At 45.6% G+C, this 20,333-nt stretch overlaps 1 protein-coding gene across 1 annotated transcript; it reads left to right on the forward strand.

Annotated features, from left to right (window-relative positions):
• SELENOO (selenoprotein O) lies at window positions 3,834–18,466 on the forward strand. Its single transcript, XM_021384750.1, has 9 exons — window positions 3,834–4,482; window positions 6,302–6,505; window positions 7,298–7,478; window positions 10,609–10,739; window positions 11,149–11,429; window positions 11,754–11,904; window positions 13,699–13,884; window positions 14,389–14,545; window positions 15,156–18,466. Exons 1-9 carry the CDS (start codon window positions 3,953–3,955, stop codon window positions 15,342–15,344), a joined length of 2,010 nt encoding a protein of 669 aa, XP_021240425.1. The 5' UTR covers window positions 3,834–3,952; the 3' UTR covers window positions 15,345–18,466.

The following is a 20,333-nucleotide window of genomic DNA, read 5'->3' on the forward strand; positions in this document are numbered from 1 at the left end:
GTGGTATTAGCAGTAGCCTCACAGACTGCCTCTGCCTCTACCCATCTTGTTCTGTCAATGACAACAAACAAGTGCAAGGCTCTGCACCTGCATCAAAGCAATTCCAAGCACAAATGCATATTGAGTAGAGAATGGCTTGAGAGGAGCCCTGAGGAGGATTTGGGGGTGTCGGCTTATGAAAGATTTGACATAAGCTGTCAGTGTGCGCATGCAGCCCAGAAGGCCAGCCGTATCCTGGGTTGCATCAAGAGAAGCATGACCAGCAGGTAGAGGGAGGTGACTCTGTCCTCCTCTGTTCTCATGAGACCCCACCTGGAGAGCTGCAGCCAGTTCTGGGGCCCTCGACATAAGGACATCAAGCTGTTGGAGCAGGTCTAGAGGAGGGCCATGAAGATGATTGGAGGGCTGGAGCACCTCCCCTGTGAGGAAAAGATGAGAGAGCTGGGGCTCTTCAGCCTGGAGAAAAGAAGGATCTGGGGAGACCTTAAAGCAGCCTTCCAGTACCTGAAGGGAGCCTACAGGAAAGCTGGGGAGGGACTCCTTACAAGAGCATGTAGCAGCAGGACAAGGGGAAATGGCTTTAAACTGGAAGAAGGGGAGATTTAGACTAGATATTAGGAAGAAATTCTTTACTGTGAGGGTGGTGAGACACTGGAACAGGCTGCCCACAGAGGTTGTGGATGCCCCCCTCCTGGAGGCATTCAAGGCCAGGCTGGATGGGGCTTTGAGCAACCTGGTCTAGGGGGAGGTGTCCCTGCCTGTAGCAGGGGAACTATGTGATCTTAAAGGTCCCTTCCAACCCAAACCATTCTATGATTCTATGAAACTGATACAACTCCTCTTCAATCTCTTTAACGGGCTCACATAATCAATTTACCACTGTTCAAATGGTGTCCATTCTCAGGAATGAAAGGCATAACCCAAAGCAGACTGACAGTTCATTACGAGAGGTTTCCACCATCCACATAGTCCATACCCCTGGATTTCACAAGGAATCATGAAAGTAGGAATTTTAAGTCCCATTCTATTAAGCCTTTCTTGTACTCCCTGAGCCTCCTCATGATCCTCCTGTGCCACTGCATTGTAGTAGTGCAAGGTCTGGGAGACAGGGTCTCCATATGGAAGACACCTCAGCATCTTTCTTCACTACCTCTGTGTTGTGGTTTAATCCAGCAGGCAGCTGTTTGCTCACTGTAGGATGAGGGAGAGAACTGGGGAAAAAATAATAAAGTAGAATTCCTGGGTTGAGATAAAAAACTGTTTACTAAGAAAAGAAATAGAAAATAATAGCAACAAAAATTTTATACACACACAGAACAAGTGATACACAAGGTAATTGCTTACTGTCCGCTGATTAATGCCCGGCCCATCCCTGAGCAGCAGCTGCTCCCCTGGCCAACTCTCCTCAGTTTTATTGTCCAGCATGATGCCATATGGTATGGGTTACCCCTTTGGCAAGTGTAGGTCAGCTGTTCTGGTTCTGTCTCCTCCCCACTTCTCAAGACCCCCAGCCCCCTTGCTAGCAGGACAGCACCAGAAGCTGAAACATCCCTGGCTCTGTGCAGCACCACACAGCAACAGCAAAAACATCAGTGTGCTATCAATGCTGTTTTTCTCCAAAAGCCAAAAACATAGCATCATACCACATACCATGAAGAAAATCAGCTCTGTCCCAGCTGAAACCAGGACACTTTGCTTTTGCTTTACTTTTACACCAGCATTTCACTTACTTAGAGACTCCCCTCATGTTTTCATTTTTTGAAGCAACAACAAATGTAGCTTTCCCATGGACAGATCTACCCTGAACTGTAACAGAAAATTCCTTCCTAAAATATTTGCCCCCCCTCACCAGCATTATCTGTCCATTCAATTTATCTTCACCCATGTACACCTGTGCTTCTACTTCTTTTCCCCCTCCTGCTCTCAATACTGATTTGCTCTCAATACTGATTTATCCCGGAGTGGAAGACCACCCATAATCTACTAACGCTGCTTCTAATCCTGTATCAACTAAGAAAGTATGTTTAACTCCCCGCTGCCATTCAGCAGACATTGCGCCTCCAGGCAGTCCCTTCCCCCAGATACCAAGTCAGTGTGGCAGAGGTTAATCCCACTGACACCAGGACGGGGACCCCTAATCTTTAAGGTCCCTCTGTAATGGATATTGTTTTCTCTTTGGGGTAGGAGGAGGTGGTGATGGCTTCATCTGCTTCAGTTTTTCCCAAATCTCCTCTTGTTTCATCCCTTTTTCCTGAAGGATTTTCTTCATTTTGGCTAGAAGAACTCCTGTGGGCTGACTGTCTAGCTCTCCTTCATTCACTCCCTGATTTATCAAATATCTCCAAATTACTCCTCTAGGGATGTATGTCCTCACCCTCACTGCTTCCTTCTTCACTTTCTCTTTCCCTTCCGCCCCCACCAGTGTCCCCAGGTTCTCCAGGGTGGCCATACACTCTCGGAGGGGACGGCCAATCAGCGTGGAGCCCAGGCTGATGAAGAACCCCCTATGTGCCTCAGGAGCACGGCAGGCCAGCACCCCAACATCTCCCTGTTCCACATTCATACCAAGGATGTCAAAGTCTGAGCTCACTGGTTTCTCCCGCTGCTTCAGTGCCCGGAGCACCACATTCCCACACACGTATGCTGCCGCCTCCTGGATATCTCTCCAGGGTGCCCCTTCCATGTTATCCTTGAGGGGCTCATATTCTCCTAAATTTCTAATCACCAGCCTTAAGATTTCTCCTCCCAAGGCCTCACTGGGTGGTAACGCTCTGACGATGGCCCCCACCTTCGGCCACGGTAGCCCTATGGCCGTGACCACCCGCTTTGCCGCCTCGTGCGTGAAGGGAGTGTGCTGTTCTAAGCTCCAAATGCGGTTTACCCACATGGGCCACCCCTCCTTGCTTTTCTTCCACACTTTCTCTTTTTTTGATACATCCCTATCCCCGGCTCCCACACTTCCCTCTCGCTCTGCCAGTTTCATTTTCCTGGCACCCGCAGCCCCCCCACCTTGTACAGCAGCGTTCTCCTGGATCTCCACATCCCAAATATCCCCGTCCCGCACCTCCAGGTTCCCGTCTCCCTCGCTCAGAGCTGCCACTTTCCTCTGATCCAGCCCCTTCCCCAGCAGCCTGCTCAGGCACTGCACTTTCCTTCTCAGCCGAGCGTTCTCCGCGCTCTCGGCCCTGAGCTCCTCTCTGGCCCTCCTGAGCTGCTCTCCCTGCTCGCCCAGCAGCGCGTTGTCACAGCGCAGCGCCAGGATCTCATTGTGGGCCACCTGCAAGCTATTCTGCAGGTTCTTCACGCACTGCTCCTTCTCTTCCACTGCAGCCTGCAGGATACTAGCCAGGTCAAAGAGCAGCCACTGCAAGGCCGAGCACTTCTTCTCCCCCTTCGGATGATACGTGGAGATGTAGTTCACCCAGAGCCTTTCGGCAGCTTTCAGGGTGGGGTCCTGGCCGACAGCTTTATAATCCCAGGGGTCCCCGCCGTACTCCAGCATGGCCTGCACCAGCAGCCCCCTCTCCTCCCGCCCCACGGAACTCTCCGGCTCCTCTTTCTCCTTGGACTTCCCCGCCCGCGTCAGCCACGACATCGCGCCGCGGCCACTCGGCGCTGGGCCGGGAGGAGCGGAACGAGCTCAACGAGCTCCCGCGCTCACGGAGCGGCGGCCCCGCGCACGCACTCACCGCACACCGCCCCCAGCACTCCTCCTTCCCCTCGCGCAGCTCCAGCCTCCCGACCCGGCAGCATTTCCAGCGGCGGGGCCCCGGCTTTTATCCCCCCGGGGCCACCTCGGCGACGCCAGCCCGCCCCCGGTCCGCAGCCGCCCATTGGCCCCAGCTCGCCGCTCCCGGACCCACGCGCATCGCACCCCCCACCGCCCGCAGGGCTCCGTTCCGTCGGCGGAGCAGAGCAGGGCGGCGGGCGGGGCCTCCCCGGGGGCGGGCGGATGGCCGCGGCGCTGCGCCGCCGTTCGGTGTTGCCGCTGGGCGCCCTCCGCACCGCCATGCAGCGCCCCGCGGGTTCTCTGTCGCGGCCGGGCAGCCCCGAGCAGGCGGACGGAGGGGGCTGGCTGAGCGCGCTGCGCTTCGACAACCTCGCGCTGCGCTCGTTGCCCGTCGACCCTTCCGAGGACAACGCTCCGCGGGCCGTGCCCGGCGCCTGCTTCGCCCGAGTGCGGCCCAGCCCGCTGCGCAACCCGCGGCTCGTGGCCATGTCGCCGCCCGCGCTGGCGCTGCTGGGGCTGGAGGCCGGCGGCCCGGAGGCCGAGCGGGAGGCCGAGGCCGCCCTGTACTTCAGCGGGAACCGACTGCTGCCCGGCTCGGAGCCCGCGGCTCACTGCTACTGCGGGCACCAGTTCGGCAGCTTCGCGGGGCAGCTGGGCGACGGCGCTGCCATGTACCTGGGCGAGGTGCTCGGCCCGGCCGGCGCCCGCTGGGAGCTGCAGCTGAAGGGCGCCGGGATCACCCCCTTCTCCCGGTACGGGGCTGCGGGACGAGGCCGGGCGGGGGTGGGGGGACGCTGCGCACTGTCTGCCGCCTGCCTGCCGCCTGCCTTCTGAGCGGTGCTGGGTCGGCCGTGCTGCTTACAGTGCCTCTGGCGCTGCCCCGGCCCCCAGCTCCAGCCTGGGACATGGGGAAGGTCTCGGAGCATGTGCTGTCCAAACGCCTGTAGGATTTCACCTTTGTGTTTCCTGGGAGTTCTGTTTCCACGTTGCGTAAACTTCACAGCGCTTCAGTGCGTACGGCTGAGACATGGCGGAGGCCCTCAGGATAGTTCTCTTAAGAGGCCTATCAGCTATTTTACTGGTACGGGTTGAACCACGAAATGGACTTACTGCATAAGTCACTTGTTACTTTGGTTACCTTCCGTGGTGTTGTGTTCTTTTTGTACCATGGACAGTTACAAACCCACTTGTGTTCCTGGGCATCTGGAGTAGTCCTGTAGTCTCTGCATTGTATTGGTAAAAAATACTGCAAAAATATTAATTTTCAAAGCTTATTGGAATTAAAAGAGACCTCATTGTGGCCTTCTGGTACTCAGATTGAGCTTTTATAAGCAGGAAGGGCAGCAACTTTTTACACAGGGTAAGAGGGAATGGCTTTAAACTAAAATTTAGATTTAGGTTAGATGTTAGGCAGAAATTCTTCACTCAGAGGGCAGTGAGGCACTGGCACAGCTGCTCAGAGAAGCTGTGGGTGCCCATCCCTGTAGGCATTCAAGGCCAGGTTGGATGGGGCCCTCGGCAGCCTGAGCTGGTGGGTGGCAGCCTGCCCACGGCAGGGTTTGGACTGTGTGGGCTTTAGATTTATCTTCTGTTGCGTGTGGGCCTTGCTGCACGTGTTGTGTCCACCCAGTCTGAACTGTTGGAAATATCCACATAATTTCTCAGGACGGTATCTCTGATAAAAGCAGATCTTATTTGCAATTGCAGTGACGGGTGTCCTGCAAGCAGGAGCACACCTGCAGAGACAGTGTTACATCCTTTATGCCCTATTACCCCACGCTTATCTTTTCCTCGCCTGATTCCTCATTGGCTGAGTACTTCAGGTTCACAAATCTTCCTGATGCTCAACTGAACATTCAGATACTGGCTAAACATAAATTGTTGCTAGCTAAGCCTGTATATTGCTAATTCTTTAACTTCTAACATTTGCTCACTCAACACTCGGCCATTATTTCTGGACATCTGCTCGTCCTTGGATAGCGATAAGTTTGGAAGGAGGATAGAGGGGAGTATCTTGATGCCTGCCTGTTGCATGCAACCTAACCGCAGAGTGAGGCAGTTCGGCTTTGTGTGGAGGCCCTGGCTTCTTTGGTGTTTGATAAGTCTGTTTTTCTTTTGCTGAGGGTCTCTTATCCAAACAGAATAGCCTTAGAGCATGTTTTCTAGTCCATAATACCATACCCATACTATTTGCTACTATTACAGTTTTACAGGTGAGAATTAATCACATAATTCAACAACTGTGATTTCTAAAATATGTTGCTGAAATATATGGTATTTCTACTTTTTTAAACTAGCTATTTCTAAGGGCAAGTTACAAAATAAATTGTGTTCTGCTTCTTCAGATCAATTCCCCCTTTTTGCTATCTAATGCAGAAACAGCATTCCATTCCTACAGAACTCTAGCAGAAGCCTGGAGATTTGGCCAGCACAGATCTGCCCCTGCATTGCTCTGTGATTTTGAGCGGAGTGCTTCACTTCTCAGTCCTTGTTTCCCTCTGCTAAGAAGGAGGTGGGAGTCCCTTCCCTTATAGCCAGAAGGCTTACAGCCTGCCTGTGTCTCTGCTGCAGGCAAGCTGATGGTCGGAAGGTCCTGCGGTCGAGCATACGGGAGTTCCTGTGCAGCGAGGCCATGTTCCACCTTGGAATTCCAACAACGAGAGCTGGAACATGTGTGACATCTGATTCAGAAGTTGTTCGTGACATATTTTATGATGGCAATCCAAAAAAAGAAAGGTGTACAGTTGTTCTGAGGATAGCTTCTACATTTATAAGGTGGGAAGAAGCCTTCTCTTTTTTACTATTAATCATTTAAAACTAAGCACAAAAATATCATTTTAAGTATATTTTCATGACAGCAGCATTGTTTCTTGTTCTGGAATCTTGGAACTCTTTTGCCAGGTTGTGGAAAGCTGCTGTGTTAGCCCACAGGGTGAGATGAGGCAGCATCTTGCACATGGGCAAACAGACACTTGTGTTAGAAAGTTCTGCAGGTTCCAAAATAGGTTTTTCATTTTTATGCCTGCTTGTGTTTTTTTTTGTTTGTTTTTGTTAGTAGAATTGGCATATTATAGCCCTACCCTTAGTTCCAAAGCTGTTGTAATGATACTTTTGAGGTTTGGGGGTACCCTCTAAAAGCCTTAGGGTGGTACTTTCCTTGCCTGAAAAGCATACAGAGTTCCTGCTCCAGTGCAAAAGAGGAGTTCAGGGAAGATGATGTTGCCTTACAAGAAAATGTGCGTGTTAGGAAAATGTGAGGCGTAATGAATGTATGTATACGTGTGTGTGCATATGGAAAAATGTATCTTATATGTGATGTCAAGTCCAATATTTTAAATCTTCATCCGTCCTTGTGTGGATGTACGTGCTTCCTTCCATTGAGTCACTGACTTTCAGCAGCTTCAGCACAGGTTTTTTTTCTCACAGTCAGTTGAAGGACTGGTATTAAACTCAAAAGATAATATTGCAACAACAGTTTTTTTTCTACATCTAATATTGGAGGAAGTTAATGTGATCAGATAGTAGTAAAAAGTAATACTAAACCATGTTTTCGTTATTTTCAAACAGATTTGGTTCTTTTGAAATTTTCAAGCCTCCTGATGAATATACAGGACGCAAGGGTCCCAGCGTTAACCGGAACGATATTCGAATACAAATGCTGGATTATGTGATCGGCACTTTCTACCCAGAAATCCAGGAGGCTCATGCAGACAACAGCATTCAGAGGAATGCAGCTTTCTTCAAGGAGGTAAGGAAGATCAGTTTCTCTTCATAAATTCGTACCAGTCGTCTTTAAGAACTGCAGTCAGCTAATATGTGATTGATTGCTTTAACTGCTCTTTTCTTTGGAGACAATGCTCTCAATAGAGCTGCTTATTCGTAGAACCATTGAATTGCTCAGGTTGGAAAAGACCTTCAATATCATCAAGTCCAACCACAACCTAACCATACTATTGATAAAAGCAGTGCTGATATTGATCAAACTGATGAAAGCAGTTCATCATTTACCTTTTCAATAGCAATGCATGATTTCTTGTCTCTCAGAAAGCGTTTGTTCATTTTACTAAAGGTGTTTTAGAATGCGAGGGTGAATTCTGGCCCTGGCTGTCAAGCAGTGGGTGAATGGTACTGAGGTAGCATTTGCAAGGTTTTGTCTTGTAAGGAATTGAGAATGTCGAGTCACTTCCTGTCTCTTATTTTTCACATTATAAACAGGAATGTTGACTGCAAATTGCTTTAACTTCAGACTTTAGAATTCAAGTGTTTAAAGGCAGCCAAGCAATGAGACAGCTTTCCCAAGGAAGTAGCAAAACCTCTGGCTTGGGGAATGGTAAGATCGAGTGAGATAAACATATCATAGCGGTGTAGTGATGGGTGATTCTGAAGTGGCCCACAGGAGGGGCTGGATGGTTTCTCGGGGCAGTTTTGAACCATTTTCAGTTACTGTGTAAGTTCAGACATCAACAGTTACTGGAGGAGGATTATAAAAGTTGAGTTACAACATCAGTAAACATAGCATTGCTGTATATCTCTCTGAAGTAAGATGTAGCTTAGTTAATGGGTATCTAAACATCTTCCCAATTACCTTTTTCCTCATTTTTGATACTCTAATTCTTGACACTGAATTTCCATTGTATTACTTCATCTCTGTGAGCAAAAGGAAGAATTTGAAGTTGGGGAATAAGATGCTTCTGTTTGTTAGTTGGTGTTTCGTGTACAGTAGTGCTACCCTTGCAGGAGGGATCCAGGTTGGAATTACCAGAGAACTGTAATTAAGGTTCTGATTTGAATCACCTGATGTTCAAATTAGACACTGATACTTGTCGTTATTCTGCTTACTAGCAGCATATATAACTGTACTAGACTGTATATTAGACTGCTGTAACTACCCATTGAAAACAGCAGTGATGCCTTGAAATCTTCTGAAGTGATCCGTTTGTGGTGAAGTGACTGCAACGTGCTGCGTGTTAGTCCCAGAGCAGTAAGAAGACAACAGGCAGGCTTAACATCTTATATTCTCTAATTTTTATGAGTTCTGAGTTTGTGCATACTTGCAATTCGCTTTTGAAAAGCAAGTGGTAGTTCAGTTCACCATTGGGTGCTGAAGAGGTTAACTTCACTAACAGGCCTTTGACACCTGAATTAATATGTGACTGCAGTGTCTGCAGGTCGCCTCCATTTGTAGTTGCTCTTTAAACTTCCATGAACATGTTTTTAATAGAGTGCTCTTGTTTGTATGTACCATACTTGTTTTCTAGCATGGCTAGCAGTAGAGAAATCTGGTTAAAAAAACTAAAGGTTGAAGTAAAAGCAAAGCTGTCTCTTTCTAATCAATATACCCATCTTTGAGCTGCATCCAAGCTTTAATTGCAATTGGGTGTACTCGTTAGCTGGATTTATTTTCTACCAGAACACTGGCAGGGTACTACCTTCACACAAAGACATCCAGCAGTTGTGAGTTGCTTTACTCCTGGAATTTTTTTTCTTTTTTCCTTATTTTTTTCCCATCTTCCTGGCACAGAACCATCTCACAGGGCGTGTCTCCCTTACTGGCTTACTATCAGTTTTGCGCACACATAGCGACTTGGAGCGCTGACTTCTAACTGCCCTGTGAGGCAGAATTCAGGAAGAACATGTAGAGTACTTCCAATGAGGATATCGGAAAGAGTAGAAGCCTGGGATCTCAAGGTGAAGCAAAAGCTTCCGTTCCAGCCTTCATTTACAGTTTTTTCTAACTGACATTATCCCAGGACAAGAATTCTCTCATTTTTCTTCCTTATCTGACTGACTGCACATCTTTAACAAAGAAAAAGTGGAAGAATTTGAAGACAAATACAAGAAACTAACATTACCTCTGTTAATGAGATTGTTTTTTAAACCTTTATAAAATGCACCACATCCTGGAGAGAACAGTCACCTTAAATTTCTGTGCATCGCTAGCTATTTGGGAAGATAAACGATTTTAACTATGAGAGCAGTTCAGTTCAAAAGCTTTAGCTAATGGTTATATAAATTATGTCAATTCGGTGAAGCATTTAGAAATACAGAGATTTATTTAAAAGTCAGATTGGCTTCCTGAATTTTAGATTTTGTGGAGCATATCTGGTTGCATTTGACAAATGGGCTAAATGAAATAACTAGTCCTATTGTAAAATCATACGCTGTTATCTTTGCCAAATGGGGCGCATGCGCTGATTACAGCTGAGGGTCCCACAAAGGTAACACTCAGTTAAACAACTGAAAAACTCCGGTGAAGCGTGCATTCAGTGAAGAATCAGATTTAAATAAAGTTGCCATTCTTGAGATATCTTTTAGCTAAAAGGTGAACTCACGGCTTTTTTCTGCTCCTGGCAAATTGAGGTAAGTGCTCATACGTGCTGAAGCTTGTTAGCAACAAATCATTTTTGTCTAATCCGCTTACCTTTTTGTAAATCAGTCCTATACACCAAGTAAACCAGAAGACTGACTTTATATTTGTTTCTTTGCATATAGTTCTTCCTTTTATTTCTCCCGCCTATAGCTAATGGGTCTTTAAAATAAGCAGTAAGAAAAAGAATAGACTAGAAAAGCACGTAAGCTTGGTGTCAGATGGTTTTCTGTATTTCAGTGTTCTGTCTCCAGTATGTTTTGAAGCTGTACAACTAATTGTTTGAGTGTGGGAAGAAGAAAGGGAGAACAAACAAATGGGAAATTTAAGAACTGGGCAGTTAATAAAAGGAGGAAAGAGGCCAGGTGTCTTCAAGATACTTATGTACATGACATGGTGCCACAATCTGCTCCCATGGGAGCAGTAGAAAAATCCATTCAACCTAACCAATGGTTGGAAAGGTATGATTTATTAAACACTGTGTTGGAAAACAAAAATGTTTCTCTTTTAGATAACAAAACGGACGGCACGACTGGTTGCTGAGTGGCAGTGTGTTGGCTTTTGCCATGGTGTGCTGAATACGGATAACATGAGCATAGTTGGACTAACTATTGACTATGGCCCTTTTGGATTTATGGACAGGTCAGTGGAGCCTATAGACATTATTCAAAATGTGCGTATGTGTTAACTATGTAAAACAGTCCTGATGTTGTTCACTGTTGCTTTAATATCTTAGCTGTCAGGTAGATTTACAAACCCTTTTTCTAGCAAAGTAGATTAAGTTACACTTGGTTGTCATGTAATTCCTCTGTTCAACTTTATATAAAACTACATTCATAACATCTCTAAATGTTAGACTGCTTTTGTAGCATGTGGAGCTTCTCGGTGCTTGGGAGGGCAGGAAAACACCAAACCAGACAGCTTTTGGAAGAGAATCAAAACAAGGAGGGCTGTTCCCTTCCTGTTTTTTTTTTTTTTTTAAGTCTCCTACAGAGCTTCACACGGTATTGGTGTGCAGATAACAAAAAGAATGCTATTGCTTCTCTTGTAGGTATGACCCTGAGCACATCTGCAATGGTTCTGATAACACAGGGCGCTACGCTTACAACAAACAGCCAGAGATTTGCAAGTGGAATCTAGGGAAGCTTGCTGAAGCCTTAGTCCCAGAGCTGCCCTTGGAAATAAGTGAACTCATCCTGGAAGAAGAATATGATGCAGAATTTGAAAAACATTATTTGCAGAAGATGAGGAAGAAACTAGGCCTAATTCAGTTGGAATTAGAAGAAGATAGTAAGCTGGTGTCTGAACTACTTGAAACCATGCATCTCACAGGTTGGTGAAGAACACAGGTAGACCATAAGTACCTTGCAATTGTATCAGGCCATCGCTTTCATCTTGACCTTCCAAGAAAGCTGCCTTGCACAACTGCATTGTCATCTGAGAGAACAGAAGACTGAAGGAGAACTGAATTTGTGTGAACTGTGCGGAAGTTGTTGCTTTTTTAAAGGGCACCCCCTGTGCTGCATTGCACTCTCACTGAGAGAGTAATGTTTGTCTGCCACACTGCTTTGAGGGTGGGAGGGCTAGGAAGGGACTGTGGGGCCTGTTTTCCTACTAATTTCTTAGATCCCTTACCCATAACATTCACTTTTTCAGGTGGAGACTTCACAAATATTTTCTACTTGCTGAGTTCATTCTCAGTAGATTCTGATCCCTCGACACTGGCAGATTTCTTAGAAAAGCTTACGAGTCAGTGTGCTTCTGTGGAAGAACTGAGAGTTGCTTTCAAACCTCAAATGGATCCAAGGTGACGCTGTTGTTTCCTTAAATACTTTGGCCAGTGCTTTTAGTTTCATCATTACTATAATAAATTCAGCCTGCTATGTAGTACGGAACTAGTGATATCACAGTTGGAAATCTCACTGTTAAGCAGATGCATCACAATCTACAGCAGTGGAAATTCTTGCATAGTTTGTGACTGCTAAATTCTCAGCAGTGCCTTGCAGAGGGTGGCTCTTGGGCAATGCTTGTCAGGACTTCTGTTTTTCTCCTTTCTTCTTCCTCACTTTCCCCACTGACTGAGCCAATGAGAGAATGCCAGATAGTGAAGCAATGCAGAGCTATTTTATAGAAGTAACAGATTTAAGCAGTGACACCTGTGTTCTGTCAGTGTTCTTACTGTTGGCTAATCACTTCTAGCCACCAATGCTCTGAGCTGAGTATAACTGAGATGCACGCGTTAAGACTCTGCAACCTATTTGGTGCTGTTCCTGTTCTGTAGCTCAGCTGCTCTGAATGTGGTCAAATAGTAATTTTTGTTCACCTGCGGATTTATAAAAGTGATGGCAGCAGTTTTCCACTTTTTTTTCTGGAGCGATGGAAAAGAGGGAAGGTGTTTGATCCAAGAGTTTGTCCTTTTTTTTCCCTAGCATCTTCCCAGATGGGATGGGAAAAATTACAAGTGAGTGTATTTTGGGTAGGGCTTTTCGTCTTCCTCTTTCACAAATGTTGCATGAATGTAATTAACCTACCAAATTCTTCAGCTTTTTCTATGTGTTAATATGACAGTTATCAGCTCGTGTAAAGCAGGGAGTGGGGAAGAGGAACTGGTTGGTATGCAGCTTGTTCACCTAAATTTGATATGCCAAGATTGCTGGAAGCAGACATTTATCATTTTGGAGATCTTAACTTATGTACCATCACTAAAACTCAAGCAACTACAATGAAAAGAAAATAAGTTGGTAGACACTGCTTCTTTAATTCAGTTCCAAGTTTCAGCTACTTTAAAATTGTAAACAATTATTTTGGGAACATGAAAGCGCTCTATGTTTGTAAGTATTGCATTTAGGCTCAGAGGGGAATGCGAAAGGTAGCTATAAATCATTGTGATACGGAGTAAAGTTTTGGAGTAGGGGCACAGTAGTACATTAAACTGAGCGCATAACTGATTTTTATCGCAATGCTTGGCATTCACAGCTTAGCTCTGCCTACTAAAAGCAGAACGCAATTTTGATGTAATTAGTTGTCTGATGCTGGGGAGGGATGGTTTTCTCCTTTGTTTATAAATGCATTCATAGGAAAATAAGTGGAGTGCTTTGATATTCTGCAGCTTGGACTCTGTGCTCTTTAGTTTACTTCTTCAGTTATTAATCCAGAAAAAATATTGGCTAGCATCATTGCCAAAATACAGTGAAGCTCTTCCCCATCATCAGCTAGCACAATCTAATGTAAAACGAGACAGTCCTAGTTAACCCGTAGAATTTGTTTTTTCTTAGTTCTCCTGAGATGGGTAGATGTTGAATACTTATTTTGAATGCTGTTACAGTATTCATGTTAGAAAATGCATTTTAAAAATGCATTGATTCTCTGTTGTCTGGGTGCTGAGGTAAGATGAAATTCCTTATCCCATTCTCCTCTCAAAGTAGGGTATTTCGATGAGAGTTTTCCATCTAAATCCAGTTGATGGCTGTATTTAATTTCGGCAGCGGAGTCATAGGTTATTGTGAATGTTCCCACATCTACTTCTTGGTTACAAAAAGGTGATTCTCAAGAGGCCTTGCAACTCTAATATCTAACGTGTTTTTTTCCCTCCTGTTCCCAGACAGCTGTCAATGATGCTGATGCTGGCTCAGTCGAATCCCCAGCTGTTTGCGCTCATTGGAACAAAAGCTAATATAAATAAAGAATTAGAACGCATTGAACAGTTCTCTAAACTGCAGCAGTTAACAGCAGCTGATTTACTCGGCAGAAATAAAAGACACTGGACAGAATGGCTGGAGAAATACAGGTAAGGCTTATCAGCATCTGTAGCGATATATTTGCTCTGCACTTTGAGAACGGTGTATGTGTCTGATGAAGAAAACCCTCTGTTTCAAAGTGTGTAGTCAGAGGTGGGGTGCAGGCAGCTGAGAGTGTTAACCAGTGTGTAAGAGTTCAATGTTAACTGGAGGCTTTCTGTACTGAAAACGTCCTGTGGAACGTTAGCTGTTTCTGCTGCGTAGCTTAGATCTTTTCTCACCTGGCTGGCTGTGATCTTGTTTAACAATGGGTCTGAGAGTTTTAGCAAGCATTCCTGCTGACAGATCAAACAGCTGTGGCTGTATTGCATCCCTTTTATCAGAATGTGAAGCAATTCCACCAATAAACAAGCACAGAAGTATTTAAAAGCAAAGTTCTGAATGTGAAGGTTTTTGCATGAGCAATGCATGACAACCAACTACAGATCATCAAAGAATCACATTGACTTTTCCATCTTGAAGCTAACTAGTTGCTTCTACATGCTTAATTTCAGAGTCCGTTTACAAAAAGAAGTAGAAAGCGTTAGTGATGTTGGTGCCTGGAGTACTGAACGTGTGAAGGTTATGAATTCCAACAATCCAAAATACATCTTGAGAAATTATATTGCCCAGAATGCCATAGAAGCAGCTGAAAATGGAGATTTCTCAGAGGTAAGACTGCTGCTTAACAGCTGTATAGGTTTGCATGGATGTGTAGTGCTGCTGCTGTTGAACATGATGCTAGGTGAGCTTCATTCTGGCTTCTTTGTCAGTTTGAGTGAGCTGTGATTTTAATGTCTGCAGAACAAAGAAAGGAACTGAAAATCCGAGTCTGAACTTCACCTGATCTTAAGGCAAGGCACGTAGCTGTCTTGAAGGCAGTGAAAGGAGACAGCTGGGGATTAACTTACGCCTGTTCCTTGCTGTGCTATATGGTATATTTAAGAAGTCTCAGCTTTCATCTGTGGAGTTCAGCAGATCGTTCCATTCAGAATAAGGGTCCAGTAATGTGTTCTGAGAAATAATGGCAAAAGGATTTGTATACAAGACTTCCATTTTAAGTTATCCGAGCTTGAGTTCCATGCAGACACAAATTCAGCCAGGTTTTACTTTACGTATTTTTGGCTCATTTATATAAATATTGTTCATCTATTTCCTATTTGGTTTGCCTGGAGTTTGTGTATTAAAAACAACAAACTCAATCATCAGTTAGTTTGAAGTTCTTTTCTACGTCATTTTGTCTTTCTAAACTCTAGTAACCATACCATGTTTGTTTCTGTAGGTGAGAAATGTATTGAAACTCTTGGAAAACCCATTCCAAGAAACAGAAGATTCCACGGAGGTAGACACAAAAGAGGAGGAAGCAACTGCTACAGCAGCTGCTTGTGCTCAAGCAACCAGAAGCAGGCTACCATATTGCAGTAAACCTCCACTCTGGGCTTCAGAGCTCTGTGTTACATGATCTTCATAACTGCCTTGTTTTATTTTTTGCTGTAAACTGAAGACGCTGGTCCTCCTTCAGCAGTGAAGAATTCAGCAAGGCAAACATCCAAGTGCTATTAAGTTATTGAAACAACCCTACATTTGGATGTATCTACAACAGTCTTCAGCTGTGCTTAATTTAGAGCAGTCACGGATCCATGGAATGAGCTGGTAACACTGAACAGTCTGTACACATCATTACTTTGTGTGTTTTGAGACTGAAAGCCTTTCCTTTATTCATACCACACTGCAGTATTTTCTGTTGAGACACGCTGACTTTTGAACATCCAAATGGAGTTGTTATGTGAAGACAAAAGTATCAAGTCAGGAATCTGATCTGTTTTTGTCTGATGTCTTAACTAATAGTACTTCTAACATTTATTTACTGCTTTTTCTATGCAGGGACTTCTAGTCCTCTTTAATGGAGGAATAGGTTCTGTGATGCTTGTTTTAAGACATGATTCAGTTAATTAATTAGTTCATTTATTGTGAACCTTTAGGTTGAGATTTAATCTTTATCTTCATAAAGTGTGCAGGCAAGGGTTTGAGGGGGAAACAAACAAATGGGTGGGTTTTGTTCTTTTTTTGTGTGTTTTATTATATATTATGCATAAAGAGCAGTATTAAGGGAGACCGTATATTTGCACTTGAAAATCTTGGTGGTGAAGTCAATTCAGATTCACAATGTTTACATATAATATACACGTGTGTAAATATTTATGACAGCCATGGGTGTCAGCCAGTTGTAAGTTGACTCAGGCAAGTTCAGTTGCCTAAATGAGCACAAACCTTACAAATAACCCCAGTAGTCGCGTACAGGTTCCTTCTGTTGATTTGTGTACTCTTATCACAGTTCTCCGTGAGAGAAGCGTGCAGGTGGGATGCCTGTTCACAGTGGTCAGTGAGATGCTTCCATTCCCGCTGTGGTCTTGTACGTCTCGCTTTGCTTCTGTGGCTTTTGAAAATGTTTACACTGGAAGTTGTCATTCAGGAAGATACTATTTGAGCCTTGTGTAAAAGATTCTAGAGGAGGGTGGGAGCTGACTCGCTTGAAAATGTACTGATAATATTTCAGTTGGTTTCATTTGAGATTTCAGGGGAAAATGGGTTTATTTTATTGCCATATCAGCAAAAATGACAAAAGATCCCTAGTTAAAGGTTTGACTTAGCTTTCTGAACTTAGTTCTGAAGGGCTGGTTCATGTATCCTTAGGCAAGTCTGATGTAGTTCAGAGGTTTCTCTTTTCCAAAAAGGCCACTGTCTTCCACTGTGAGTTTAAGGGCAGTCTACTAAATAGTTCTTCCACCCCTGTACAGGCCAGGTATTAGCTCAGGTTAAACTGTGCTCTTCTAAGTCTTCCTCAAAACATGAGCTGTGGAGAAACAGGGAAAAAGCTGGGCTGCTGCTTGTCCGGTGCTGCTAATAACCAATTTGTTCTTGCTGGCGCCGTAAAGAGGTGATGCTTTGAATGCAGACATTCATTCTGTCTTGCGTTTGACCTAGACGTTACTTAGCATCAGTTTCTCTGTGACAAACTGGAATCTGCGAAACACGGAGCCTCCTGTGGCATCTCCGAGTCCTTACTGAAAAGAGTAAACGTGGAGGAGTTTTCGTCCCATCTGCGGCAGAATGCTGCATTTGGAAGAGGAGGTGCCTCTAAGAAGGCAGCAATACCACTTGCTGGTGCAGCTGGTTGTCTCCTGGAAGCAATCCATTTCTGTAGGAGCTGGGCAGCTGCAGTGACTGTCATCAGGCATTATCCTTCGCTGAACCTGGGGGCTCCCCAATAATTGTAACTGTGTGCTCGTTTTGTTTCTCAATTTGTATTTTTCCTTTTGGGAGGCAGAGAGGAGCTCTGCCCAAGCTGTTGACTTAACAAAGTGGTCTAAAGTAATGATTTTAAACTGTGCCTCAGGGATGATGCATTTTTAATGGCATTGTGGCATTATTTTATTTTGAGGTCTCATTAGATCGTAATAGTGGCATGGAGGAGAATGGTGGTACAGCGGTGTATTTGGACACAGGAGATCTTGAATTAACTACCAAATTATTTTCCATTTAAAGATGCACATTACTTTGCTGCTGTAATGCCAAACTCACGGAGAATGAGAGAGGGAGATACTTTGAAATAGTTTGCCAGCAAATTAATCCTTAAAAAGGGATGCCAAATGTAAAAGTGAAGAATGAAAACGTGGGCTACGTTTCCCACTAAATGCGTTCTTTCCTTAAGGGTGAATCAAGTGCAAGAGGACTAGAAAGCTTGAAATTACGACTAGAGAACATGGATGGTGTGGCTGCTTTGCTATGCCACTTCTAAGGCTGTGTTTGTAATACACACACCGTGTTCGCCAGCTGTGATACGCTCTCCATGCTTCTGCCAGAGTTGAGCTGTGCTGGCGTCGAACTGCTCGGTCTCTCAGTGCATGCAGTGATATCAGTGCTCTGTATTTGAATAGAAGTGGCGACCAAAAGCCAAATAGAATACTTGAGCTCTTCTAGCACCTTCATTCCAAAAGGCGAGTAACAGTTTCAGCTCATCAATAGTCACTTGGTTCTGTTCCGTTCCTGGAGCAGTGTGGAAGCTGGAGATTGTTGAGGACAACTCAACCAAGGTTAGCCTAGGTAAGAGCTTAATCTTTTAGCTCAGCTCTTCAGAGATTAGGAAATACAGCTTGTAACGTTTGAGAGTCCGAATACTTGAGTCATAAACTGCTTCTGTTTTTTTTTTTAGAGCTCATACGTGCTGTACTTATGCCTGAAAATAATTATTTCTAATCAGATATTCTGCTTATATAAAAACACTTGGGCTCAGAATGAATTTGTGACTCTTCAGCAGTGTTCTTTGGAAACCCTTTGGTTGGGCTCGGTCCTCTGTCTATGCAGTCTGACCCGCCGTGGCCTGAAAGCGGGTGGCAGCCAGGTGCCCAGCAGTCCCACAGCGCAGGGGCTGTGGGATCTCACCGTCACTGCTTCACGAGCTACGCCTGCCTGATGTTTCACTGTCAGCTTTCTCTTTCTTTGGAATGTTTTTGTTTGTTTCTTTTCAGGCAAGTGCTGCTACCGTCTTTAATTCTTTTATTTAAAAAAAGTAAATCCGAAATATAATTTTAATATCCTGGTCTGTGCCTGTTGTTTCCGGGGAGACTGTTCCTGTTAGCTAGGGGGCCAGATGGGATCACAGGAATCTCACTTGATATTTGTGCAGTGTTTTGAAGCTCTGCGCTGCTCTTCCTGCTGTTGCTTTGGGTGACCGAGGACATGGCTGCAGCACTGCAGAGTTCAGTGAGAAAATACAGAAGTGAGATTTAATGATACTTTATGCAAGATTTGTAGAAACAGACCCCAGTAGGCCAAGCTGCCCCATAACGCTTATTTATGTAGCTCTTCCTCAAAGGGGGGATATCAGAGCTCTCATCAAGGGATGAGAACAAAGCCAGGGCCAAGGAGGAAGGAGCCAAACCCCTCTGCCCAGAGCCATGTGCTCACAGAACTGAGCTGCCCCTCCACTACCCTTCCTCCTGGAATTAGGAGTTACAGCTCTGAGATTCAGACAGGTGTTCCTGCATGACTTTCCTTTCACTCTCCTGCACTCCGAAGCATTACTGTGCAGAAAAGCAGCGCGCTGTTACCACCACGTCTGTGCCAGAGTGCTCACATGGTATCACTAAGTAGAAAATACACATTTGTTATTCCAGTTGGAGGTGGTTCTTGCTATCTCCTGACAGCTGGTTCTAACTAGGCAATGTTTTCCAAATCACAATTAATTTTACTTACTTTCTTACAGGGCCGGGACAGGAGCTGGTTAACCTTCATCCTGGCAGGCCTGCAGCGCTGCTTTGGCTCTGCAGCTCAGCTGCCTCGATAAGCCCTGTGCGGGGGCTGCTCCTTGCCCTGTTCTCGCAGTCTCAAGGCCTTCTCTTCTTGCTCTGCCACATCCCCAGGCTGAGCAGCAGGGGGGAAACAGCTGCACTAAAGTGCCCAGAGGGCTCCTCTCTGCCTTGTATCACCCTACTCAGCCGTAGAAATGCAGGGTTTCTCCAAGGGAGCCGTTCTCGCGGTGGCTGGGCTCTGCTCTGCTAGTGGGAGGTGAGGAGCAGCTGCTCCTGCAGCATTTCCCTCCTCCTGGGCCCTCATTTCTGCTTTTCCCCTTTGCTGTCCAGCTTGCGCTGTGCCCCATCCCTGGAGGTGCTCAAGGCCAGGCTGGAGGGGCTTGGGGCAGCCTCATCTGGTGGAAGGTGCTCTGCTCACTGCATGGGTGGCACTGGATGGTCTTCAGGGCTCCTTCCACCCCAACCTGTGCTGTGGTGGCAGCGGGGTAAGTGAGCAGCTGTGCGAGTGCTTTGCTGCAGGCCAGGGGTTGACCCACAATCACTTCTGTTCTTGTTCTTTTCTTTTTGTAAGACTGCACCTAAAGGCCCAACTTTTTGCTGTTAGATCCTTTTTTCAGAAGTTGGATCAAAAAGTACTAATTTGGATACAGACAGTATTACAGAGCTGGAGGCAAGGACAGGGAGAGGAGGCAAGCAGTAGGAAAAAGATGAGGGGTACTTGTGCCTTGCTTTGAGACGTCTCTATGTTTCAGCTCTTGCGCATTTTCCTCTCATTTCCCTTCATCACACAGAGCTCCTTTGGAAGCCACCTGTAACTGCGCTGTGCTGAGGAGCTCTGAGGTCCCAGCTGGGAGCTGGAAGCCGCTTGGCTGCTCTCTAGCGACAGCTGTGCGTCAGGACAACGGTCCCAGCAGGAGGCAAACAGACGCACGCAGACTTGTAGCTTAGTTCTGCACAAGCACATCACGTAAACAACAGCTCTCTGCCTGCCCGTGCAACAAAGCAGCTCAATCTGCAAGCCACCTGCCGTTTGGATATCTTCTTCTGCAAAGCAGGAGGAAAGGAGTCAAATTAAGCACAGATCAACGGAATAGATCTGTTAGAACTGTGTAATATGGTCCTTTATAGTGACGTGGAACAAGGACAGG

This window comes from Numida meleagris, chromosome 1 (genome assembly GCF_002078875.1).
Source record: "Numida meleagris isolate 19003 breed g44 Domestic line chromosome 1, NumMel1.0, whole genome shotgun sequence".
Classification (NCBI taxonomy): domain Eukaryota; kingdom Metazoa; phylum Chordata; class Aves; order Galliformes; family Numididae; genus Numida; species Numida meleagris.